This window comes from Tribolium madens, unplaced genomic scaffold (assembly GCF_015345945.1).
Source record: "Tribolium madens isolate multiple individuals breed KSU strain unplaced genomic scaffold, Tmad_KSU_1.1 Scaffold_1;HRSCAF=32;Tcas5.2_LG8, whole genome shotgun sequence".
NCBI lineage: Eukaryota > Metazoa > Arthropoda > Insecta > Coleoptera > Tenebrionidae > Tribolium > Tribolium madens.
In genome coordinates this window covers 4,298,461-4,320,736 of record NW_025400984.1, presented here as the reverse complement: position 1 = coordinate 4,320,736, position 22,276 = coordinate 4,298,461, and the positions used below count along the sequence as shown (strand labels likewise).

Sequence of the window (22,276 nt, the reverse complement as noted above, 5' to 3'; positions counted from 1 at the left end):
TACTTTTTTTATGAACGATAAAATGTGATAATTGATAATAATAAACTTAATCTCCTCCTTAAATCTAAAATTGTGACGGTATTGTACAGTATTTAGTTCGTTTCACAATAAAAAAAACTTGATAAAATTAAGTTTGTGAATAAAGTGAGGTTATGTCAAATTTATACAATTTTTACCCCTAAAAAAAACGAAAGGAAACAAATAATCGCTTTATTATTCTAGTTTAATTTTTATAACAATCTAAAAGTAAACAACAATAAAATTATTAAAGTGAGGTTATGCCATCCTAAACAATTCGAGTAATAATTTTGTTGTTAATTCTAAACGAGGATAATTCGAAACCAACACAGTCCCCACAAATTTGGCACAATTGCCAGCAAAAATGCTCATTTTGGGGGTGTGAGTAAGGTTGTCATTTCAGGGGACTCCTTGGTTAATTGGGTTACAATCCCGGATGCGGAAATAATTTTTCTTAAGTTATCAAAACCCACAATTAGCTTCCGTTTTCCGCCGTCCTACAATTACCGATAATGAGTACTGGTAACTAGGATCATTTTTTCCGTCCAGTTGCATAAAGTGTTCATTGTAGAAAGCGACAAAGACAGCCCCCCTGCCATGAAAAAAATCAAGCTGAACGAATTCGAGTGTTTCCCAATCACGTCGTTGGACAGCATCTCGGAAGTGATCGAAAACCCCCCACAGTGGGTGAGCCGCGTCGCCCCTTTGGCCGAGCGCAGCCCCACTGTGGTCCAAAACATAATTTCCGACTGTCACTGTGATGCGAAAAAATTCGTGCCTCGGACACGCTTAGATAAGAGATTCGTTCCCAAGACTTTGGTCTGTCATGACTACAAAGGGGGCTATTTGGAGGACCGGTTTTTGTCGAGTACGAATATCGGGAATTTGTACTCGTTCTACAACTGGCAACACATCGACATTTTCGTTTATTTCAGTCACCATTTAATCACAATTCCCCCCTTGTGTTGGATAAATGCCGCTCACAGAAACGGGGTGAAGATCCTAGGGACTCTAATAACGGAGTTTGAGCCGGGGAAAAAAATCTGCGAGAAGATTTTCAAAGACGAAGACACCATGCGCATTTTCGCCACCTCTCTGACCCAAATTTTAAAGATATTTCGCTTCGATGGTTGGCTCCTCAACATCGAAAACTCCCTCCAAGACACCGAAATGCTGAAAAAGTTCGTCGCTTATTTGGGGGTGCAAACCCACACCGACAGCCCCGGCAACCTAATCATCTGGTACGACAGCATCATAGAAACCGGGGAGCTGAAGTGGCAAAACGAACTCAACCCCCTTAACAAATTCTTCTTCGATAATTGCGACGGAATCTTCCTCAATTACGTGTGGACCGAGGAGAACATCCACAACTCGATCGAGTTCGCCCAACACCGGACTTTGGACGTCTACGTGGGGGTGGATGTCTTCGGACGCAACACTTTCGGGGGCGGCCAATTCAACTGTTTCAAAGCCGCCCAAATGATCAGGAGACACAACTTGTCGATGGCCATTTTCGCCCCCGGATGGACGCACGAAACCTTGCCCAAGAGCGAGAATCGACAAAAATTCTTCGAGGATTTCATCAACAGGGATTCGGCCTTTTGGAACAGCTTGTGGCCCTATCTCTACACACATCCCATCACGAGGCTCTTCAAGACCAGTTTTTTCACCGGAGTCAACCAGGTATTTGTTAATAATAAAAATAAGCAATCGTTTGTTGTTCAACTCGCCGCTACGCCGCTCAAACTCTTGCTTGAATCATCTTGTATTTTAATATACTATTTATTAATCATAATTTCCAGGATGTCTACGACCTCTTCACTCAACACCCCCAACTCTCGAAAATCAAGCACCCTAAATCCCTGGAGTCGGTCCCCAACTACCATGAGATACCCACATTGAGCAACAAATGTAATTGTTTGCAGTGTGCTTTCACCAGTACTGGTGTTAGGTGTTTAATTACCAAAGAATTTTTGAATAGTTCGATTTGTTACGTCCACCGGATATTCACCTGTGATATTTTCCTATCAGGGGTTATTACAGTTTACGTTTTGACGAAATTAGTGCGAGCACAAGCCGCCCAATTAAGTTTAAATCTCCTCACAACGGACAAAAATGGTACTTTTAAAAAAATTAAATGTAATAGTGTTGTCAAAGAACACTTGATTAATAATTGTACGTTATTGGAAGTCAACCCCTCGATAAACCCATCACTTGTTAATCACGTCGTGAGGAGTAATGACGATTTGTTCTTGCATGAAAATTTAACAATTGCGTAAGTCACACTTTGGGTCATTTTTTTTTCTAATTATTTTTTTTAGCATTTATCAATTTGATTGTTCGCCGTGTACGTTACTGGAAATTGGATGTACGTTAGAGGAGGGAAAAGCAATTTATTTGTGCGGGCTAGGAGTCGAGGAGCATGTTCTAGTGCTCTGATCTATGTACCTGGACAATACTTTCGCAACCCACTGTACATTAATTAACACACTTTTGTGCCAAACTGTACATTTATACCCAGGCGTGAAGCCCGAATTAATAAAGAAACGAAACCTTTAACAACACCCCAGTGTCTAAATAATAATTTTTTAATAAATAATCATCAAAATATTAACGTTTTTCGTTTAAATAAGTTTAAAACGTAACTTTAGCCACTTCCTTTACATTTGGAATCCTATGAGCTTGGTGTCCTAAAATTGCGAACTTTTTTAAGTTTTAATTACAAAGTAGCATAATTTAAAAAAATTGCGCCTATCAAAACCGTAATTTTAATAATTTTTCTTTGTTTATATTTTTTAAGACCTCATGCGCATAGGATTCCGTACACACGCGTCGCTCACAAACGAATTTCTAGGTTAGATTTTCAAAATCGCCAAAATTCAACAAATAAACCAGAACAATGGCATCGTCAGGTGACAAATCAAAAGTACGTACCCCAAACAGCCCCATTTCTCACCGTTAACCCCCTTTTTAATCGTAGAATCAGAGCGGTGACCAAAAAGAGAAGAAACGTAAAGAGTCGATTTTAGACCTCTCAAAATACCTTGAAAAGACAATTAGAGTTAAATTTGCGGGCGGTAGAGAAGCTAGTGGTATCCTTAAAGGCTACGACCCTCTTCTGAACCTCGTCTTAGATAACACAATTGAGTATTTGAGAGATCCTGATGACCCTTATAAACTAACAGAAGACACGCGGGCCTTGGGTTTGGTGGTTTGTAGGGGCACAAGTGTTGTGCTTATATGTCCTATGGACGGCATGGAGTCCATACAGAACCCCTTTATATCCCAAGACTAAGTTTTGTACCATAAGAAATTTTGTTAATTTGTAAGACGTTTTTCGAATAAAACCGGCAAAAAGCAGAGAATATTGTATTTTTGATGCATAAAGTAGTTGTAAATACAAATTTACAAAAAATAAACCTATTTTGTTGCTTATGCAACCAATAATACATTGACACGCTAAAACTAAACTAAAAAATCTATTAGAAAAACAATTGAACTTAAAATATAATTACTCAACAATTATAATTTTGCGTTTAGTGTTAAAACAAGCGGTTTTTTCTGCAAAAAACGGTCGTTTTGTACAGTCGCCCACACAATTAATGCCTTTGTTGTAATATGAGCATGCGCAAAAACCCTCTGACCGACTCGGATGACTCACCATCGCCATTTTCCTTTCAAAAAAGTGACATTGGTGACAGTTGAGTGCAAAAGTGCTTTAAAAATGCCGGTCAGGGTGGATATTACGCCTCCCCCACCGGCCAATTCCAAGCAGCCGGGGGTGACAAAGTCCCTGTTGTACAACGGTTCCAAATTCCAAGGTTTCCAGAAGTCGAAAGGCAATTCATACGAAGTGGAAGTGGTTTTACAGGTTAGAAGTTAGAAATATTCCAGACACTGCGCCCCTTTGCCCAAATCCCGTGACTTTGTGTCGTTGGGGCCCTAGCGGGACGCGTGACGTCCCTTTCGCTCACCGCTTATTTAAAGAAAACTAAAAATATCAACATATGCTAATGCAACCAGAAATGGCGGGAAATTTAAATTTCGTTCTTTTTGCAGCACGTTGACGAGGAAAATTCATATTTGTGCGGGTATTTGCAAATAAATGGGCTCACGGACGAGTACCCCACGTTGACTACGTTCTTCGACGGCGAGATTATCAGCCAAAAGTACCCGTTTTTGACCAGGAAGTGGGACGCGGACGAAGACGTGGATAAAAAACACTGGGTAAGCCCGTAAATCATTTTTTACCCCACTAACTTCCATTTCTGTTACAGAGCAAATTTTCGTCGTTTTCTCAATACGCGAAAACCTTTAATTCGGATAATTTTGATTATAAAGCGCTCGGAGACACTGATTATGTTTTTATGAGATGGAAGGAACACTTTCTTGTCCCTGATCACACGATTAAAGACATAAGTGGGGCTTCATTTGCCGGGTTTTACTACATTTGTTTTCAAAAATCTAAAGCCACGATTGAAGGTTACTATTATCACAGAAGCAGTGAATGGTTTCAGTCTTTAAATTTAACACACGTGCCTGAAAATAGTATACAAATTTATGAATTTAGGTGAATTGGTTGACTCAAGCCGGCTTATTTCATACTGCATGCCCTCTCGTTCTCTCTAGCAAAAGATTTTTGTTTTACAGTATTTTTCAAATGGAGATAAGTGTACTAGTGAGCAGTATTTATTCATTGTTTTTTGTGTACATAATTAATGGGTAGCTTGGTTTTAATTAATTAATTTTTAAGAACTGAAAATGACTGGGTAATTGTACGTTTTGATTTCACTTTTGGTTTGTATAAAATTTTTGTTCATTTAGCTTAAGTAGACTAAACAAGTCATTATTGTTATGTATATTGTGTATAAATGTATTAAATATATTTTTTTGAATTGTTTTTACTTTGCTGTTTCATTCGGGAGCGAAAAAAAAACGAACCTTTACAAATTATTCAGTACCAGCTATAATCAATATTAAAATACATTTCATTAAATAAAAATAGGTGAAACACTATTTACGTAACATAAAACTGTTAGTAAAAAGTAATATAAATAAAGTAAAAAAATACAGGTTAAGTAAATTATATACAAAAAAAAGGTAACACAAAAAATATTATATACAACGTCCAACTCAAGGTGCTGACTTATCCGCTAAAAAATGACAGTTACAAATCCTTAATGACAATTATTTACACTGATTACCCGAACTAGGACGGTTACGCAAAAAACTGCCTTAACTAATAGAAAAATTACATAATTTCCTTGATATGTCGATACAACCGATAAATTTTGTACAATATCACAAAACGAAAACACACGTACAACATATATCAAGATATAGTACATGAATTTCTCGGTACACAACTCGTTCTCGTATCGCCCCCTGGTGATGTTGGCGTACTTATGAAACGCAGTTTACGTCCGTTGCTTTTTCTTTGACTGTGCGTGTATTTGAGTTGGGTCGAAGTGGTCGTAAGGGCGTACGATTTAAGGTAGGATTTTACGCAAGTCGGTAGAGGGAGCTGCTCGATGCTGTAGACGGTTGTGCGGGCGACGATGGCCCGGCAACACAGCTCCTGGAGGCTCAACACTGAGAAAAACAAGTCCATTAGCCCCCAATAAAACTACAGGGAAAAAAGGGATAAAGGATATTAAACTCACCGCCCGGGAGGGATTCAATTACAGGAAAGCAAAAACTGCATTACAAGCAGAATCAATTTCCAGGAAAGTGTTGAAAAACACTCTTTCGTTCTTTTTACAACAATAATGCTTATTCTTACTTATTCTTAACTTGACTTTTTCTTGCTTAATTAACACTTTCATGTACAAAAAAAAAAACGCAACAATTTATTTTTTTTTATATTTAAACTGAACGCTAACAAGTTTTTGAGGAATTAAACGAAGGGGAATTGGCTTATAAACAGGGACTTATAAGGGGCAAATAACTTTAAAAACAAATGATTACACTGTCCAATTTTTTCCTTTATCTTTTTATTAAAAGAATTTTGAAAAAATCGCACTTAAAGCTTTAAAAGTAGCATTTTTTTCAGAAAAACGTCAAAAATAAGTGGTTTGTGTTTATTTTATTTTTTATGCATATACCAAATTTGAAACTCATTCGTTACTATCGGCCTTACTTTTTCGTTTTTTCAAGTGCAATATTACGAAAATTTGATCTAAACCAATTTTAATCAAAGAAAAAGCCTTTTTTTAACATGTTACACCGTTCAAATAAATTATTATTGGTCGAAGTGACCTTTGACTCAATTAAGTTGGCAACAGTGAATTATTGGTGAAATCAGATTGTGGTGGCAGAGGTCATGCCAGCAGTCGCCCCCAGTGTTACCAGTCTGGTGAAATTTCATCATATCTGGTGATTTGGTAAAAACTTTTGTAAAAATTCTAATACCTAAAATGTAGTTGTAGTTACAGCAAAAAATTAAGATATTTTGAAATATTTCTTTAAATCAAGTATTCGACCAGATGTTTAGAGAAATTAATTTTTTATGTAGTCTCAAAGGAACAAAATTCGATTTTTTAATTACTGATATTGTAAGCATTTTGCACGTTTTTTTCCCAGAGAATTATTTTGTAATATATTTTGTTTTTCAAAAACAAGTTGAAAAATCACCAAAATAGGATCAAAAATCACTGAATTGGATCAAAAAGTACATTATTTTGGCTTTTTGAAGCCTTTTAGTACGGTTTTCATCCAGAAACAGAACTTTTTTTGCAAAATTGAAAATTTACAAAATTTTGCGAAAACTAGTTTTCTTTTTGCATTTTTACATACAGTGGCGGACACGGAATTTTGGACATCAAAGTTATGTCAATTAAAAAAATTTCAATGCAAGTCAGGCTTTATTGTCAGTATGATTGACGTTCGAAACTAAAATTTGAAAGTTTTAGTCGAAATTTATTTTTGGCGTCGATTTTTCGAAACAATAAGTTTAATAAATTATTTTGATTTGTTGTCATTTTTTCTGTAGCTACGTATTAGGATTAAGATTACAAAAACCGAAAGTGAGGTTAGTTGCCTAAGGTCCGTTTTACATTTTTATGTCAGTCGAATGACAAATCGTCCAAAATTCCCTGTCCGCCAGTGTACATACAAAGTTTGCTACAAATGTCTAAAAAATTACCAAATTATATTGAAATTGATATTTTTTTAGCTTGCTTGGCTTGATTTCTTCCATTTTTGAACCAGAGACTCAGTTATTTTGCAAAATCTAAAAATTATAAAACTAACTAGACTTGTTTCGTTCGATTTCGCTCGTTTTTAAGTGAAATTTTGTCGAAAAATTAAATAAAATCTTTTTAAGGAAATCTCAGTTCTCAATAATCTTGTAATCTGGTAAGGGTAAATTTAGTTTTTTTGAGCTGGCAACACTGGCCGCCCCTCGGAAATAAATGACAATTGACTGTGAAAATGTGTGACGTTTGAAGTTGACAGTTTATGTTACCAACTTAGTTTCAGTCGTAGGAGACTTCGATTGGAAATTTACTTATGAATTTTCTCAAAATCTCTCAAATAAAATTCGGATTTCGTCTTTTGGTGTTGGACAGTGTAAATAAAGTTTTGTAAAATTTTGGAGAAAAACTTACCTTTATTAGAGCGCCACAGTCTTTCCATGCCGTTCCTCTGCAGGGCCATCCTTGACAGCTCGCAAAAGCTCTCATGAATGTTGAAATTGCACAAGGGCGAGACTTCAAAAAACGCCATACTGTGCCTATTGGCATACATCTGTGCATCCCTCTCTCCCACTTTCCTTTTAAAGGCAAAATGCAGCCTATTCCCTACTAAAACCTTCGGCACGCCTGGGGCGTGTTCGTCGACTTCCTTCAACCACCGGTCCAACCCATCGAAAGACCACCGGTTTGTTATATCATACACTAGTAAAACACCCTGTGCCCCTCGCGAATACGACCGGATTATCGTGCAAAACCGGCCTTGGCCTGACGTGTCCCACAGTTGCAATCGGACGCGTTTGCCGTCGAGTAGGATCGTCGTCGTCTTGTAGGCTGAAACGGGGGTTGTAATTGCGGTTGTGGGACTCGGGGGCTTACCGCTGCCGCTGCAAAAGGGCGACTCGGCGGCGCCGTCGTCCAACTCGGACAGGATCTCCTGCTTCCCGACATCGCTGTCGCCCACTAACAGGAACTTGAGAAGGTAGTCGTACGGTTTTTGGGGCGGCTTTCCGCTATCCTCAGCCATAGCAGTGGAGTCGGCCCGAGTCTAACCATAATAATGGGTTTGACTCACACGGGTGCGAATTCACATTTGGGATCGGGAACTGGGATGATTTATGACACTGAAAAATGCAAATTCCGAACGTTCGTTTATTTTTTTTTTGGACAAGGTCGTTGCGTTGGGTAAATAAACAGATGGACAATTTGGACACGTTTTCACAACCGGACGCACTAAACGCCACACACACACTATCACTGATCACAAATTAACCGATTTTGACCATCTGGTGAAGCAAAAAGTGCAAAAATAACATTTTTTCAGGTGAAACAATGGTCGAAAAGGAGGATCTGTCACTTTTTGTTGCCTTGACGGGAGGAACAGCATTACCAACCCAAGCACAACAATATGACACGAAAAAAATATCCCCAAGCGATTTGCTTTCTTCGCAATTTTTTTAAAATACTACAAATCTCGTTTAAGACCACTTTCACCGATGCTTTGCCTAATTATAGTCGCAAAAAGAATTATTGACACTAAATTTCGAAAATCTGGTAAATTTAAGCTTTTAAGGTTGTTAGTTTTGAATAAAAGTTGGTACAGAAAGTAGATAATTATTATCAAAAATAGGTACTTAATTAATGAGTTCAAATCCACTTTGTCGTTCCTTTAAACGATGGTTCATTTGAAATAATTTATTTTTTAATTGACATTTTTTTGTTTGGTAATTTTTTAAATTAGGAAGTGCCAACTCAACAATAATAAAACATTTCCAACTGTCACCCAAACAAAACAATTCAAAAATTAAAAAAGGAATGAAAGTTGTAAGGTTGTTGAATAAAAGAAAACGGTTCAATTAGCCCTTTATTACTTGTAAAATGACCTGTAAATAAAGTTAAATTCACCTTAAAGAGCCCCGTCAGTGTGGGGTCCTATGAGACAACCAATCGAGAATCGTGCGATATTATATTAAAAAAATATGGGGGCTGCCTGCTGATTTCCCCTACTTACCTCGTGAGAACCTCATTCCCCCCTAACCCCTTCTAAAAAATCGCTTGTAAAGAACGGCAGCCCCTGGGTAGACTGTGACCGTTGGAAGAGACTGGACAGCCCCACCGAGCATTTTTGGCTAGGGTCCAGTTCTTTCTCGACACTGCCACCCCTTGCTAACGACCGACTGGTACACTGCCACCACCGTTCTTTCTCTCGATCGCTCGTTTCAACAGCTACACAGCATTTTTTCGACTGCTACACAGCACCACTCCGCCTGCTGTTCACATAAAACACGTTAGTCATTTTCATGAAGATGGAGGAGTCGTCGTGGACGGCCCCTGCCGCCTTTTCAACCCCTCACAAAACAATTAATTTAAATGTAACATTTTAAAGAGTTAAGAAAGCGGCCGGAAGCGCAATATGACGTATTTTTTTTTACAAGAAAACAAGCCATGACTGGTTTTGTAAGTAAATTTATAGGGGAAATTGATTACACAACCAAAACTTAATCTAAAAATCAAACCGTACATGTCAACGAATCATTAAAAATGAAAAAAAAAATGAGAAAAACAAAACTAAAACTAACATGGAATCGGACTGAGAAATCGACTTCATTCAAAATTATTACATTTGTTTCTCCAAAAACAGATCAAATCAAACAAGAATTTTCAGTGCTAAGGTCTGAGGTGATTTAAGTATCTAAGGTAAATACCTTTCAAGAGAGCACCGCCTGTAACAGCTTTCGCACTCATTCTGCTACGGCTCTGCCACCTAGCAAACAAAAAACAAATTAATCTTACCATTGCCCAGCCTCAACTATCAATATTTACGAAAAATGGAAAGCGCAGCCCTACCTAAGACCTAGACCTAGACCGCGACTTGCTGTTGGATCTGGACTTGGACCTCTTCCCTTCCGATTTAGACGCCGACCTCGACCGCCCCCTCGAGCTCTTGCTATCTGACCTGGAACGTGACCCACTCCCTGAGCGATTCCTAGAGCGTGACCTACTCCTCTTGCCACGTGACCTCGATCGTGACCGCGAATACCTCGACCGTGAGCGCGATCTGGAACGTGACCTGTATCAGCGTTAACACAAGTGGGCGTTCCTCCCTAATACCTTCTTCGTCCCCTGTATCTGCGATGTGGCGACGTGGGGCGTCCATACCTTGCCATCTGGACCCTCAGCTCCCTTCCGTCGAGCATCCGGCCATCCATGGCGTCCAGGGCGTCTTCAGCGTCCCTCTTGTCGTAAAACCTACCCGAAAACGTGAATTTCACCCATAAACTAGCGAATTACATACCTGACAAATGCGAAACCCCGACTTTCGCGTGTGAATCTGTCCCGAGGGATGTAAATATCGCCGACGTCGCCGCACCGCTCGAAGACCCTTCGCAGGTCCTCGGGGGTGGTGCGGTATGTCAGATTGTCTACTTTTAAGGAAACCATACCGTCGATACGTGGAGGAGGGCGTCCGTAACTCATTTTTAAGTGAAAACTTTTCAAATGCGTGCGAGGGATTCAAATTAACTTAAAAATTCTCCGCACGCAACACAGGACGTGGAGCACAAACAATATGGCGGAACGGTGATGCCAAGTCTTTTACGGGCACAAAAACACCCACGATTTTGCTATTTTAAAATTATTTGACACGTGCGTACACCTTGGAACATATGGAACGTGCAGTTGATACACTTTCAGGAAATTTGGGTCATTTAAGTTATTTTTATTTGGCACTTGATGGCTCGGTGACGGCAACGTCGCTAAGCACAGCCTACGTGAACTTTCCCCAAATTCATAAAATTTATGGTGTATTGTTGGTTGCCTACACACTTTTTTTCAGTTAAAATTTATTTTAAAAAACAATAAATAATATATTAAAAATACATAAAATAGAATATTAGATCAGTATTAACATAATCAGTTCTTTTTATGGGCTAGTCGAGCCCGAATTCGTTCCTAATCCAAGGATAATTCAAAGGGCACTGAAAACAAGTATACAAATACCTCTCCTGCTGAAAAATCCTGGAATAAAGTTTACAGACATTGGGCACTTTACATGCTAATTCATGTTTTTTGAAAACTTTATCGCAATTCCATTCCTTAAACGAGTCTAACTGGTCAACAGAAGTCGGATTTTGCATCCATTTAATTGCTTGTGAATTAGTCACAAACCAAACATCTGGTTGTTGTAAGATCTCTTCAATAAAATCCTAAAACACACCTAAATCGTCCCAACCTTGGCTAGGTTTATTACAAACCTGGAGTGCGTCAAAATAATCTTTGTTTTTGAGCCAGGCTGTGTTCAAATGTAGCCCAAAAGGTGCTCTATTGGCCAAATAATGCCGTTTAAAATTATTGACCAAAATTTTGAAAATATCATCGCCTGAAAGGTCACCTGGGCAAGCGTCTAGTCTCGCACAGGAGTAATCCTTAGCCTCGAAAGGGTTCAAAACCACTTCCCAGATGCCTGGGTATGACCTAGTCGGGCACTCCTGTTTGGTTTCTGAACACTCATGAGGCATTTTGTGGTCTAGGGTGTAGGGCCATAAGGGCGGGTTCGTAAATGGGGCCACTATTGAACTGTCATAAACAAACCCAAACTCTTTCATCATCAAAAACTGGCGATTTGAGCCAATCTGGAGGAAAGGGGCCCTCAATCCCCTCAAATCACTCAAACGAACCCCCGAAAATCGATGGAGGATGTTAGCCTCGCCCACCATTTCGTCGAACCAATCCTCAATGCTGGCGTTTCGGGACCACCAATGGGCCTCAGCGCGGTGCCTAAAACCCACCATCAATAATAACCCATAAACAAAACATGATCGGTGGGTCATACGTAACGGAATGGACGGCAATCTCATGCCCGTTGTTCCATAATTTTTGGGTTTGGTGGTAATTGTTGTGCTGATGGCTCACAAAAAATGTTGATTCGATGGGACACCCATTGGGGTTTTTGGCACCATTTAGTAACCAACCCAATAATTCCCAATTGTCGGAATTGATGGGACCATCAAATGTCAAGAGTACCATTTGTGCGACTTTTGATGGTTCCAAATTCCCAGGAATTTGTGTCCCATCATGGGAGCAAAAACACTCCGGCAGGGCACAACTCGAGTTGCACTCTAATGCTCCATAGGGGTCATTTTTTGGGTCACAGAACCTCTCGTCGCTCCCATCGAGACAATCCACAGACCCATCACAGAAGTAGTTCTGGGGGAGACAAGTACCATCGGTACATCCCTGATGGTTGTTGGGACATTTGGGGATTGGCCGAGGAGTGATGGTTTCTGTGTTTTATTGATTAGATTCTAGCAATTATTTGGAACTAGGGGATTACCTGAAGTGATGTCGCAGTTATCAACGTTTATTTTTAAATCACAAATTTGTTTTATGACGTCGAAAAGAAGACCCGAGGAGCACCGAAAATCGAAGACTTCGCCGTCGATGCAAAGATAATATTTGGAGCATTCACTAGAAGTCCAAACTTTGTGAGGAGGGCGGTCAGGGTCGCGATAAAAACGACCGTTTTCAACACATTTTATTTTTTCACTTTGAGTTGCTGCTAAAAATATAATTACGAAAGAAAAATCATTATTATCAAGTAGAGAGTGACTTAACGATTACTTATACTCGTAAGGAAGTTTCTTTTTTATTATTCTAGTCCATTAAAACCTAAATAGAAATGCAATCTGCGTCCGTGTTTGTGAAATTAAAAAACGGTTCTATTGTCTACAGAATTTATTCAAAATTATGTAAATGATTACAATTTCCAATCATCAATCATTTATGTAAACAACTGTGTAAAAAAAAACGCTCAAACTAGTCCTGCATTCACTTTTATTACTTGCAATTTGATATGTGTGTTTAAAAAAAATAATGGGTTTGGTTAAGTGAAACTGAGCCTTGGCATTGCATGATACTTGATGGACGTTTCTATACAAGCAAAGAAAAAAACGTAATTGACCTCAATGACTGTTCCGGAAACCCACAAACCGGAGCATTTCTTTTCCGAATTTATTTTCCAAAATGCAATTTTTCAAAATTCGAGTAATCTGCATTACCGGTAATTAAACATGGCGGCAAATTTAAATCTACATACCGATAAAAAGCCCAAGTAGGTAAAAAACAGTGTGAAAAAAAGTAACAAACTTGTTAAAGGCCATCACTGCACTGTTCTAACCACATGTGAGTCTTCCCGGCGACTCAACTTTCTCAAGTGTGGGGAAATCAATGCGTTACGCAACCGATTCAAATTTGCCGCCAAAATGACCCCTTATTAAAAAATCACCCGGCTGTTGTTTCAGCCAAGACATTTATTATTTCAGGTGGTAATTATGCTAATTTTGGCTCAAATAGCGTGAAAAATTGGTGAAACGTCGCCATTGATCCGTTACAATCTGTCATCTGTCAAAAAAACTCATCGGGCTGGCAAAATTCTCGTGATGTAAATGCAACTTCCGGCATGTTTTCGATATCGAAAATATCGCGCAAGCCCCCCCTGGTGCAGTGTTTCAGTGCATTCAGCGTCGAGAGCATCTTCAATGAGGAAAACATTCGCAAAACCGTGGCGAAATTCGCCAAAATGCAGCCGGTAAAAACGCAACCTAAAACACCCACCAAGAACGCCGCGGTGCTAATACCGCTATGCGTCGTCGACGGCCGCGTGTCGCTACTATACACACTACGCGCGGCAAATTTGAAAACGCACCGGGGACAAGTGAGCTTTCCTGGAGGAATGGAGGACGCGGGGGATAAAACCGCCGAACAGACGGCGGTGAGGGAGACCGAGGAGGAGCTGGGGATTGGACAGGACTCGATCGACGTGTGGGGCAAAGGAAACGTGATTGTTAGCAGAAATGTGACAAGTGTACTGCCTGTGATTGGTGCCCTCAAAATTGAGGATGTGAGGGATTTGAGGATTAATCCTAGTGAGGTTAAGGAGGTTTTCACCGTTCCTTTGGAGGTGTTGTGTGACCCGGAACATATCAAACATACGCAATTTAGGACGAATTATTCACTGCCTGTGTTCACAGGAGGGAGGAGAAAAATCTGGGGGCTCACCGCCATCATCACACATCTTTTTTTGAAGGCTCTAATGCCCAAAGATGTGTACAACCCGAGTATCAAATTTATACCCCCCTTAAAAGGCTCTCTCCCATACCGTTTATTGTAATTGGGTTCTGATTAATAAAGTGTTTACGTTCACAGTTACCTTTATTACGTAAAAATACATTGTAACATAATTATGATTCATACTTAACTAATTGATACAAATGATAAACAAAACTAACATTGTTTAAGTAACTTTATAAAACTTAAAAATAATGCTGATTTAAAAATTTAAGTCCAGCTCAAAATTTTGCAACAATACTGCTCAACAAGAAAAAGCCGAAAAAACGTTTCGCTGTTTATTTTTTAGCAAAAAATTTATAAAACTGGGGGCGACACCAAGCGGTGATAATTTTGTACTAAATCGCCCCCTTGTCAAGTCTCCTCGATTTATGTCTCCGCAACAATGGGAATGGAAGTGGTGAATATTGGTGTCTCCAGTTCTATCCTCGCCGTTGTCCTGAGCCCCAGTTGGTTCTTAATATGACTAATGATGTCTTGATCGGCGGGACAACTCTGTCTAAAGGCCTCCAATTCGTACATGTTGGCCATGTAGGTCCAAAGCGCCGTAAATCTGGTCGGAATTTCGAACTTCCGGAAGGCTTTCGCCCCAATCCGGATATGTTGAAGTCTCGGCATCAATTCGCAATCGAAACAACTCATAGTATCGCCGGTCAAAAACCTCGTCCCTCTCTTCGCTAAGAAATCGTTGATTCTTTCCAAATGCGAGAGGAGCGGCTGACTCGCCTCTTTCGTATCGGCCGATTCGAATTTAGTTACGTACATTTTGAACTTGGTGTAGAGGTTCTCGATCAGAGTCGCCACTTCCTTGTCTTGAACGAATAAATTATGGCCCCCGGGGACGCTCTTCATGATGTGTCTTTCGATTTTTTCGTTTTCGAGGATCGCCATTCCGCGGTCGATTAAAATCGGAGGTGGAGTCGCTTCGAAGTTGGTGCGGAAGTCGGGTGGCGGTTTTTGCATATCCACTGTTGTCACTTTCAGACTTATTGTTTTCAATTCGGCCAGGAGGTAGAGTTCCATAAAGTATTCCTGGCAGAAGAGACAAGCCCCTTTGCGACGGCCATCTATCGTTGATGCCTACAAACAAAAATTGGCATCAATCACTAATCCACATTATTTAGCTTATCTTTTAATTTATGCCGAAATGAAAATAAATTGATCGATGTGTGTTCACGGGTTATAAATAACACTTCAACTATTAAAATATAATTGCGTTTTTGTGTAATATTTTTTTACGTCTCATTTATACCATAAATATGTAAAATATAATCAATTTCTGCTAAACAACAAACTGATTACGCTTTATACTCAATGCAATTTTAATTATAATAACTCATTAGAACTAATAGCGCAATAATTGATAAGTGATAAGTTGGTAGTATTGTCTTCAAACATACGAGGTTGTATTATTTAATTTCGGAATTTTTATCATTTCTATAAATTTCCCATGATATAATAAAAAAAATCAAGATTCATGACCAAATTAGTTGGCAAAATTTCATTAAAAATCACTAAGGCCAACAACTGTGTGATTTTTCCCTTTTTCGAGTGTTTAAATAGGTTTTAATAAAAACAATCTTTTCAAAAATGTTTGATGATTTAGTTTGTTTTTGAACCAGTGACTCATTTTTTTTTTGTCAAATTTTGTCAAAGCACATCTTTTCAAAAATGTTTGCTAAAACTAGCTGAAAAATCACAATATCAATCAAAATTAATATTTTTTTAATTGTTTTGCCCGATTTAGATTGTTTTTGAACCAGTGACTCATTTTTTTTGTAAAATTTTGTCAAAGCACGCCTAAAATCACAAAAAAATCGACATTTATGATATTTTGTTTGTTTCACTCGATTTAACTCGTTTTTGAGTGAAATTTCGGCGAAAATTAGTGGAAAATTACAAAATTTGATCGAACATGGCTCTATTATTAGATTTCCTAAACTTTTGAGCATGTTTATGAACTCTCAGGTGCTTTGCAAGATTTTTGTTAAGACAAACCGAAAAATCACCGAATTTTAAGTCGAGAATTCTGTTACTTTTGCATTTTTCGAGCATTTTAGAATATTTTTCAGCCAGAAACGCAATTATTTCTTAAAAATAAACAGAAGAGGTACAGAATTAGTTCCAAAATGGTGTTATTTTTGCTTTTTTTTTAAGTCGTTAAGTTTTGGCCACTCGTACGAGGTTGTAATTTTATTTAATTTACTTATTCTTATCATATAAATTTCCATAATAATAAAAAAAAATCAATTCTAACTCAAAAAATTCAAATTTAGTCAAAAATTCAATTATTCTAGAAACGGAATAAGTTTGCAAAATTTCGTTAAAAAAAAAGCTAAAAATTCACCAACTTAGGCCAACAATTGTGTTATTTTTGCCTTTTTTATTTGTTTAAGCATGTTTTTGAGATAAACAATTTTTTTCGAAGAATTTCGCTAAAACTAGCTGACAAATCACTAAATCAATATTATTTTAACTTGTCCTGTTTGATTTAGTTCATTTTAGAACCAGTGGCACATTTATTTTGTAAAATTTTATGAAATCATCCCTAAAATCACAAAAATAAATCGAAATTGATGTTATGTCGTTTGTTCCACTCGATTCACGTCGTTTTTTGGTGAAACTTCGTCAAAAATTAGGCGAAAAACTACTACAAAATTAAGTCGAAAATGGTCCTATTAGTAGCTTTTACAAACTTTTGAACATGTTTATGAACTGAAACCTAAGGTTTTTTGCAAGTTTTTACTAAGACAAACCAAATTAAGTTCTATTACTTTTCCCCTTTTCGAACGTTTTAAACGTCTTTCAGACAGAAATCTAATTATTTCGCAAAATTTAGTTAAAAACAAGCCGAGGAATTACAGAATTATGGTCAAAATACTGTATTTTTTGCCTTTTTCAATTATTTAAGCACGTTTTGAAATAAAAAAAAATTTTTTTCGAAAAATTTCATTAGAAGTCACCAAATTAGAGCAAAATTGATATTACTTCAGCTTGTTTCGCTCGATTTAGTTCGTTTTTAAACCAGTGTGGCTCAATTAATTTGCAAAATTTTGTAAAAAATCACAAAAATAAATCGAAATTGATGTTAAACACGTATTTCGTTTGTTACACTCGATTTAAGATTAGCAAAAAACCACAAAATTAAGTCGAAAATGGTCCAAACTTTTAAGCGATTATGACTAAAATCTAAGGTTTTTTGCGAGATTTTGCTAAGACACTCGGACAAATCACCAAACCAAGTCGAAAATTCCATTACTTTTGCCTTTTTAGAACTTTTTTTTTTTTTTAGCCAAAAACCCAAAAATAGTGAAAAACAAGTTAAAAAACGACAGAAGTAGGCCCAAAATTGTGTTACTTTTTCAACACTTAGGCTTTCGGTTTATGTAAAAAACACACTATTGGAAATAATTTAATTTTTTTAACTGGCAACATTGATCGCGAGTGCGTTGATTGTTGAATAACAAATGAGTTTTACAAATTTTGGGAACATTTGTTTCCTATGTTTCATTTTTTTAATCGTCTCTCGACCCAATAATATGAAAAGTACTCTCGTTCAAGGACTCCCCGACACCTACAAATACCTTTCCATCTCTTATCATTTGCAAACAATTCAATACAACAATTAGCAAAGCAAACAAGGTCGCAACGTCATCACTCTACCAATATTTTTTTAAGAGAGAAAAATTTACACAAGTTTGCTATGCAAACCGTTACGGGTGGGTAAAAAACCCATACGACAAAACTAGATCGCGTTTCGCATTCCATCAAGGTTGGTAAACTTGCAATTGCCGTCGCGACACCCAACTGGGTCATATTTAATTAAACTGATTAATAGAGATAAAAATGACAACGATTGATTTTTCAGCGAGATTGCGAGAAAAGATAAAACGGATAAGGAAATGACAACAGTTTTGGCGTGAAAGTTTTTAACTAGAAAAAATAATGACATTTAAAGGAAAAACACTTTCCTTTATTTTTGCGAGCTATTTATAAAAACATTACGTAAGTTTCGGATGATTCTGCGTCAATGTTAGTCATCTGTTTAAGTGAATTTTTTTATATTCTTTTCTGTCGCAACTTCCTCCTCCGCAGAAAAAATTATTTATCATATGAAACAATCGAAGCATTTGCAAGTTAAATTAATAAGTGAGACGCCATCTGCTGGATATATATTTTTTTTTAATTTCTAAGCAATGTTATCACCCCTCACATACGGATTCCACCATCAAATTAAATGGTCCGGAAATAATAATAATAATAAAAGTGACTTATCAGTGACATTTTCTGAACATTCTTTTACTCACAACGCAACCATTATGATTCAGGTTTATGTCAAGTTGTTAAACAATAAAATGTACGAGAAAGGAATTTCAACATACTTTTTAATCTCGAGATGTGTTCAAATAAAGATATTGTATTATTTTATAGACGTACTGTCATCAATATATTAAAAAAAAGATTAGATTAGAAAAAACAACAGTTTGATAATCAATATTTGACAGGTGTTGAAATTTAAAAACCCTAAATTTATTTGTCTTCATTTACAAATTTATTATTGTTTTGCTTAATTACGGATTCGTTTGTTTAAGGAAGCGGCAAAATTGTGAATGTTTTTTAAATCAAATCATGTATTTGGTTTATTTGCTTTGCAAGGAAAATTTCGAAATTCGGTGTATTTCTAGTCTCTAAAATGACACAATTGTTTTGCTTTATTTTAAATGTATTTGGCACAGTTGGCACTGGTGAAAGTCAAAACAGATATTTGCAATGTCAAGATAAACAAACATAATCGCCATGAATTTTTTTTAACTTTTCTTGTTTTCCAAAATATTAACAAATTAAATTTTTTTTACGAATTTGCTCTTTTTGCATTATGTTGATAAATAATATTATTTACGATAATTAGGTTTTGAAAATTGTATATACAGGGTGTGTCAGAACTCGCGCCCCAGAGAAAAATTTCAAGTAAAATAAGATACCATGGAAAAATGTTTCAAAAATTCTTCTATCAAAAAATCTTGACATTTGACATTTTTTATGTCTATTTAACGATCTTGTATATGTTTTTTTTTGTCATTATTTAATAAAAGCACAAAAAAATTAGCAATAAAAGCCATAAAAAACATTAAACAGAGTTACAATTTTGGATACAGCTTATAGCAAGAAAATTAAAAAAAAAATTTATCCAACAAAAATAAATAGAGGCAAAGTGCAAAATTTTAACTCTCATAACTTCGAAATTTTTATGAATATTTTTTTTAACAACTGTATTTGTAAGACATTTCAAAGAATCGTTTTTTTTTTTTAGTTTTTACTCTTTTTTTTTATTAATGTACTATTTTTCTTCCACATTTTGTCTAAAATAGTCAAGTGCTTTTTGCTAACTTTTTAATGTTTTTTTAAACGTTCAAAAAACTAAAACGTCATAAACAAAGAAACTTCTACATCTCATTTTGTTTACTTTTATTTAGAAATGATTATTGATTACAACAGAGAAATTATCCACAATTTGCCACGAAAAAGCTGACCTCTGTTGGTTCTTGCTATATTTTTTTGATTTTGATAGTTTGAAAAAATTGTTCAGTTGCGGAATTAAAATTTCGGGCAGTATTGTCATTTTCACAATGTAAACTCTAAAAAAATCTTTACATTAATAACCTCATTTTTTACTCTTGTCATGTTAATGTAATTTTGACTTAAAAAATAGTGTCACTGGCAGAAAAGTTTAAATGTCAAATGTCAGTCATGATGACAGTGAACTTTTGCCAGAAAAATACTGCCCGAAATTTTAATTCCGTAACTGTACATGATTAAATATAAAAAAATGTCACATAAAATCTGTAATTCAGAATATTAATATAAGTTGTTCCCAGAATTTGTCACCAAATTGTATACATTTGGTGACAGATCTATTATTTTGAGAATAAAACTATTTATTGGTGTCTTATAAAATCAAAACTTATTTATTACGCCGTTTTATTCAATTTTAACTAGTAGTTTATGTTGATTGAATATTTGCTCAAAAACAGTGCATATGATCACAATTTCAGAAAATATTTAATTTTGCGTAATTATTATACAACAGTTGAGTACTTATTTTAAGGACAAACTGTACTCTTTTGTGGTTTATTTACAATGACATATTGTTGTCATAAATGCGCTTCAGCTTTGTTTATTTTCTGATAAAATAATCCACGCACTTCTGTGAATGGTTAAGTACTGAAAAAAATTCGTAATCGGTAGATTTGCAAAAGAAAGGATTTCTACATTTAAAATCCGATCCGAATCAAGTTTAATTGACACTTTTATTGCGGTATTAATGTCACAGTACTTTCGTTAATAACTGTCCCGGATTTCTAAAATATCAAAAATTACATAAAATAAGAAAGTTGTGCATTTTATTTTGAGTGCAAATATTAATCAAAAAAGTAGTCCTGCAACGAAATGACATAACACCGTCTAATTAACATCTAAAAATATATTCAAACAAGAAATTTTAACATCCTGGAGGCTGCTTTCAACAGCCTTGGATAGTAATTTTCTCGAATGAGTACCACTGCAGTGTTAGAGGTCAAGGTCAATAAAATTGACCCCGGAGGTAGCAATTTTTAATCATAACTTGGACACCTCCTACATGTCTTTTAATCCCCGAAGTGGGCTTTCGTGCCACCAAACCCGAAACTATAATAAAAATGATTCAACAAAGAAATTCCCACGACAAGCGCTAATTAGGTCTGTTTGCACTCCAAATCGGGAGTGCCCCAGGTGGTGTTTCGGCCTCTTGAAACCTCGCTGAAAAATCCTCTCAAAGTGAGTCATATTCAAGTGGAAGACCGTGACATGTTTGCACCTGGATGTGGGTAAGCCTGCACACAGGCAGGTCACGATTCTCGGCCCGGAACCGTGTCAAAAGGCCTGGAAATTGAAAAATGGCGCCATTTTCGGGCCCAAGGTCGCGTTTTTTCGCTGGCATTTTGCGGTGAAAGAAAGTTTTTCGAGAGAATGTAGGTGGCGAAATTTAGGCACGCCCCATATCGGAGATACTCACGCGAATAATGAGCTCAATTTCGGGCACGTCGCCCTCAGAGTGGCCGTTTTCTGCTACTTCGTCCGACATTTCCGCGGTGGAGGACTACGTCAAAAGGCACTGATTCGGGGAAAAGACACTCTACCTAGCACTAGTACCACTTCTCTGACTTTACTGATCTTGTGACTCAATGGGGAAATTGACAGTTGGAAAGACGGCAAAAATGATTTCTGTAATAACGTCATGAACCTTGTAGAGAGCGCAGTAACGTTGTGCAGGCAACCAAATATACACTAGTGTGTTTTTGTACCTATACATACTTATAACGCCAATAAAACTAAATAATCATAATTAAACATGAGTTTCTTTTACTTTTTTTACTTTCCACACAATAAATATTTTAAATGGAATTAATACTTAATTAAAATTGTTACTTATTGCAAAAAATCAAACTTTTTTAATTTCAAGATATTTCAATTTGTAAAAACCAAACCGGACACAGAAATTTTTAAACTGTTAACGATAAAAAAATACAGTAAGTAACTCTTAAACCCTTAAAGCCATAATTTAATAAAAATAAACATTTAAAGTTTTTCTTTAAGCACTAAACTAAAACAAATATGAAAATTTTATAAAACAAAAGCAAAAATTAGATTTATAAAACTGTATTGAAAACTGATATTAAAAAATTGCAAAAAGACGGCGAATAGAGAACAAGAACATATTATAAAAAAATATTGTTTAAATGTTAAGTTGGTAAAAGCGTCATATGGTGAATTTTACTCATTAAGATTGTCAGGAATGAGTTTCACAATTGAGTGAACGATGACAGTGATGCCAGATGAAATCAAGCGCTTGTCACTAGATTGTAGCTTCAAAATTCTCTAGAAATCCTTAAACTACAAAAAAATCT

The 22,276-nt window shown here is 36.6% G+C and overlaps 8 protein-coding genes across 11 annotated transcripts; 4 read left to right on the top strand and 4 right to left on the bottom strand.

The window, feature by feature from the left end:
* The first annotated feature begins 11 nt into the window (after positions 1–11).
* LOC123004517 (cytosolic endo-beta-N-acetylglucosaminidase) lies at positions 12–2,604 on the top strand. The gene is made up of 4 exons (XM_044397847.1): positions 12–540; positions 590–1,701; positions 1,821–2,293; positions 2,340–2,604. The coding sequence occupies exons 1-4, from the start codon at positions 531–533 to the stop codon at positions 2,455–2,457; spliced, it is 1,713 nt and encodes a 570-aa protein (XP_044253782.1). The 5' UTR covers positions 12–530; the 3' UTR covers positions 2,458–2,604.
* A 150-nt stretch (positions 2,605–2,754) lies between these two features.
* Positions 2,755–3,383, top strand: LOC123003948 (U6 snRNA-associated Sm-like protein LSm7). The gene is made up of 2 exons (XM_044397023.1): positions 2,755–2,944; positions 2,999–3,383. The coding sequence occupies exons 1-2, from the start codon at positions 2,918–2,920 to the stop codon at positions 3,311–3,313; spliced, it is 342 nt and encodes a 113-aa protein (XP_044252958.1). The 5' UTR covers positions 2,755–2,917; the 3' UTR covers positions 3,314–3,383.
* Positions 3,384–3,680: 297 nt separating this feature from the next.
* LOC123003957 (glucose-induced degradation protein 4 homolog) lies at positions 3,681–4,922 on the top strand. Its single transcript, XM_044397041.1, has 3 exons — positions 3,681–3,889; positions 4,078–4,245; positions 4,296–4,922. The coding sequence occupies exons 1-3, from the start codon at positions 3,743–3,745 to the stop codon at positions 4,590–4,592; spliced, it is 612 nt and encodes a 203-aa protein (XP_044252976.1). The 5' UTR covers positions 3,681–3,742; the 3' UTR covers positions 4,593–4,922.
* A 38-nt stretch (positions 4,923–4,960) lies between these two features.
* On the bottom strand, positions 4,961–8,602 carry LOC123003956 (ras-related protein Rab-40B). The gene is made up of 3 exons (XM_044397040.1): positions 8,088–8,602; positions 7,626–8,042; positions 4,961–5,610 (listed from the first exon to the last, which is right to left on the bottom strand). Exons 1-3 carry the CDS (start codon positions 8,233–8,235, stop codon positions 5,351–5,353), a joined length of 825 nt encoding a protein of 274 aa, XP_044252975.1. The 5' UTR covers positions 8,236–8,602; the 3' UTR covers positions 4,961–5,350.
* Positions 8,603–9,059: 457 nt separating this feature from the next.
* LOC123004516 (serine/arginine-rich splicing factor 2) lies at positions 9,060–10,966 on the bottom strand. 3 transcript variants are annotated; one of them, XM_044397844.1, is made up of 5 exons: positions 10,504–10,966; positions 10,320–10,457; positions 10,056–10,278; positions 9,914–9,972; positions 9,060–9,478 (listed from the first exon to the last, which is right to left on the bottom strand). In XM_044397844.1, the coding sequence occupies exons 1-3, from the start codon at positions 10,683–10,685 to the stop codon at positions 10,056–10,058; spliced, it is 543 nt and encodes a 180-aa protein (XP_044253779.1). In that variant the 5' UTR covers positions 10,686–10,966; the 3' UTR covers positions 9,060–9,478; positions 9,914–9,972. The 3 variants fall into 3 exon arrangements, with proteins under 3 accessions (XP_044253779.1, XP_044253781.1, XP_044253780.1); XM_044397846.1 differs by having other exon boundaries at positions 10,056–10,266; XM_044397845.1 differs by lacking the exon at positions 9,060–9,478 and having other exon boundaries at positions 9,658–9,972.
* Positions 10,967–11,049: 83 nt separating this feature from the next.
* On the bottom strand, positions 11,050–13,827 carry LOC123004513 (chitin deacetylase 1). Of its 2 annotated transcripts, none has more exons than XM_044397839.1 (5): positions 13,303–13,827; positions 12,541–12,765; positions 12,040–12,490; positions 11,462–11,984; positions 11,050–11,413 (listed from the first exon to the last, which is right to left on the bottom strand). In XM_044397839.1, exons 1-5 carry the CDS (start codon positions 13,364–13,366, stop codon positions 11,138–11,140), a joined length of 1,539 nt encoding a protein of 512 aa, XP_044253774.1. In that variant the 5' UTR covers positions 13,367–13,827; the 3' UTR covers positions 11,050–11,137. The 2 variants fall into 2 exon arrangements, with proteins under 2 accessions (XP_044253774.1, XP_044253775.1); XM_044397840.1 differs by having other exon boundaries at positions 12,541–12,762.
* Positions 13,481–14,410, top strand: LOC123004515 (nucleoside diphosphate-linked moiety X motif 8). The gene has a single exon (XM_044397842.1). The coding sequence runs from the start codon at positions 13,666–13,668 to the stop codon at positions 14,374–14,376; it is 711 nt and encodes a 236-aa protein (XP_044253777.1). The 5' UTR covers positions 13,481–13,665; the 3' UTR covers positions 14,377–14,410.
* LOC123004514 (chloride intracellular channel exc-4) lies at positions 14,399–21,574 on the bottom strand. Its single transcript, XM_044397841.1, has 2 exons — positions 21,385–21,574; positions 14,399–15,413 (listed from the first exon to the last, which is right to left on the bottom strand). The coding sequence occupies exons 1-2, from the start codon at positions 21,451–21,453 to the stop codon at positions 14,703–14,705; spliced, it is 780 nt and encodes a 259-aa protein (XP_044253776.1). The 5' UTR covers positions 21,454–21,574; the 3' UTR covers positions 14,399–14,702.
* Between the last annotated feature and the right edge of the window lie 702 nt (positions 21,575–22,276).

Bases quoted from the DNA above. Each gene is read 5' to 3' on its own strand.
- LOC123003948 (XM_044397023.1), top strand. From the start codon at position 2,918: ATGGCATCGTCAGGTGACAAATCAAAA. The intron at 2,945-2,998 runs GTACGTACCCCA...TTTTAATCGTAG, and splicing joins CGTCAGGTGACAAATCAAAA to AATCAGAGCGGTGACCAAAA.
- LOC123004513 (XM_044397839.1), bottom strand. From the start codon at position 13,366: ATGGCCTTTAACAAGTTTGTTACTTTTTTTCACACTGTTTTTTACCTA. The intron at 12,766-13,302 runs GTATGTAGATTT...TTATATTTTTAG, and splicing joins CCTACTTGGGCTTTTTATCG to CAGCAACTCAAAGTGAAAAA. The intron at 12,491-12,540 runs GTAATCCCCTAG...AATAAAACACAG, and splicing joins TAACTGCGACATCACTTCAG to AAACCATCACTCCTCGGCCA.
- LOC123004514 (XM_044397841.1), bottom strand. From the start codon at position 21,453: ATGTCGGACGAAGTAGCAGAAAACGGCCACTCTGAGGGCGACGTGCCC. The intron at 15,414-21,384 runs GTGAGTATCTCC...TTTTGTTTGTAG, and splicing joins AAATTGAGCTCATTATTCGC to GCATCAACGATAGATGGCCG.
- LOC123004517 (XM_044397847.1), top strand. The intron at 1,702-1,820 runs GTATTTGTTAAT...CATAATTTCCAG, and splicing joins TTTTCACCGGAGTCAACCAG to GATGTCTACGACCTCTTCAC. The intron at 2,294-2,339 runs GTAAGTCACACT...TATTTTTTTTAG, and splicing joins CATGAAAATTTAACAATTGC to CATTTATCAATTTGATTGTT.
- LOC123003957 (XM_044397041.1), top strand. From the start codon at position 3,743: ATGCCGGTCAGGGTGGATATTACGCCTCCCCCACCGGCCAATTCCAAG. The intron at 3,890-4,077 runs GTTAGAAGTTAG...TTCTTTTTGCAG, and splicing joins AAGTGGAAGTGGTTTTACAG to CACGTTGACGAGGAAAATTC. The intron at 4,246-4,295 runs GTAAGCCCGTAA...TTTCTGTTACAG, and splicing joins ACGTGGATAAAAAACACTGG to AGCAAATTTTCGTCGTTTTC.
- LOC123004515 (XM_044397842.1), top strand. From the start codon at position 13,666: ATGTTTTCGATATCGAAAATATCGCGCAAGCCCCCCCTGGTGCAGTGT.
- LOC123004516 (XM_044397844.1), bottom strand. From the start codon at position 10,685: ATGAGTTACGGACGCCCTCCTCCACGTATCGACGGTATGGTTTCCTTA. The intron at 10,458-10,503 runs GTATGTAATTCG...GTTTTCGGGTAG, and splicing joins CGGGGTTTCGCATTTGTCAG to GTTTTACGACAAGAGGGACG. The intron at 10,279-10,319 runs GTATTAGGGAGG...ACGCTGATACAG, and splicing joins AGATACAGGGGACGAAGAAG to GTCACGTTCCAGATCGCGCT.
- LOC123003956 (XM_044397040.1), bottom strand. From the start codon at position 8,235: ATGGCTGAGGATAGCGGAAAGCCGCCCCAAAAACCGTACGACTACCTT. The intron at 8,043-8,087 runs GTAAGCCCCCGA...CCCCCGTTTCAG, and splicing joins GCCCTTTTGCAGCGGCAGCG to CCTACAAGACGACGACGATC. The intron at 5,611-7,625 runs GTAAGTTTTTCT...TGTTTTTCTCAG, and splicing joins ACTGTGGCGCTCTAATAAAG to TGTTGAGCCTCCAGGAGCTG.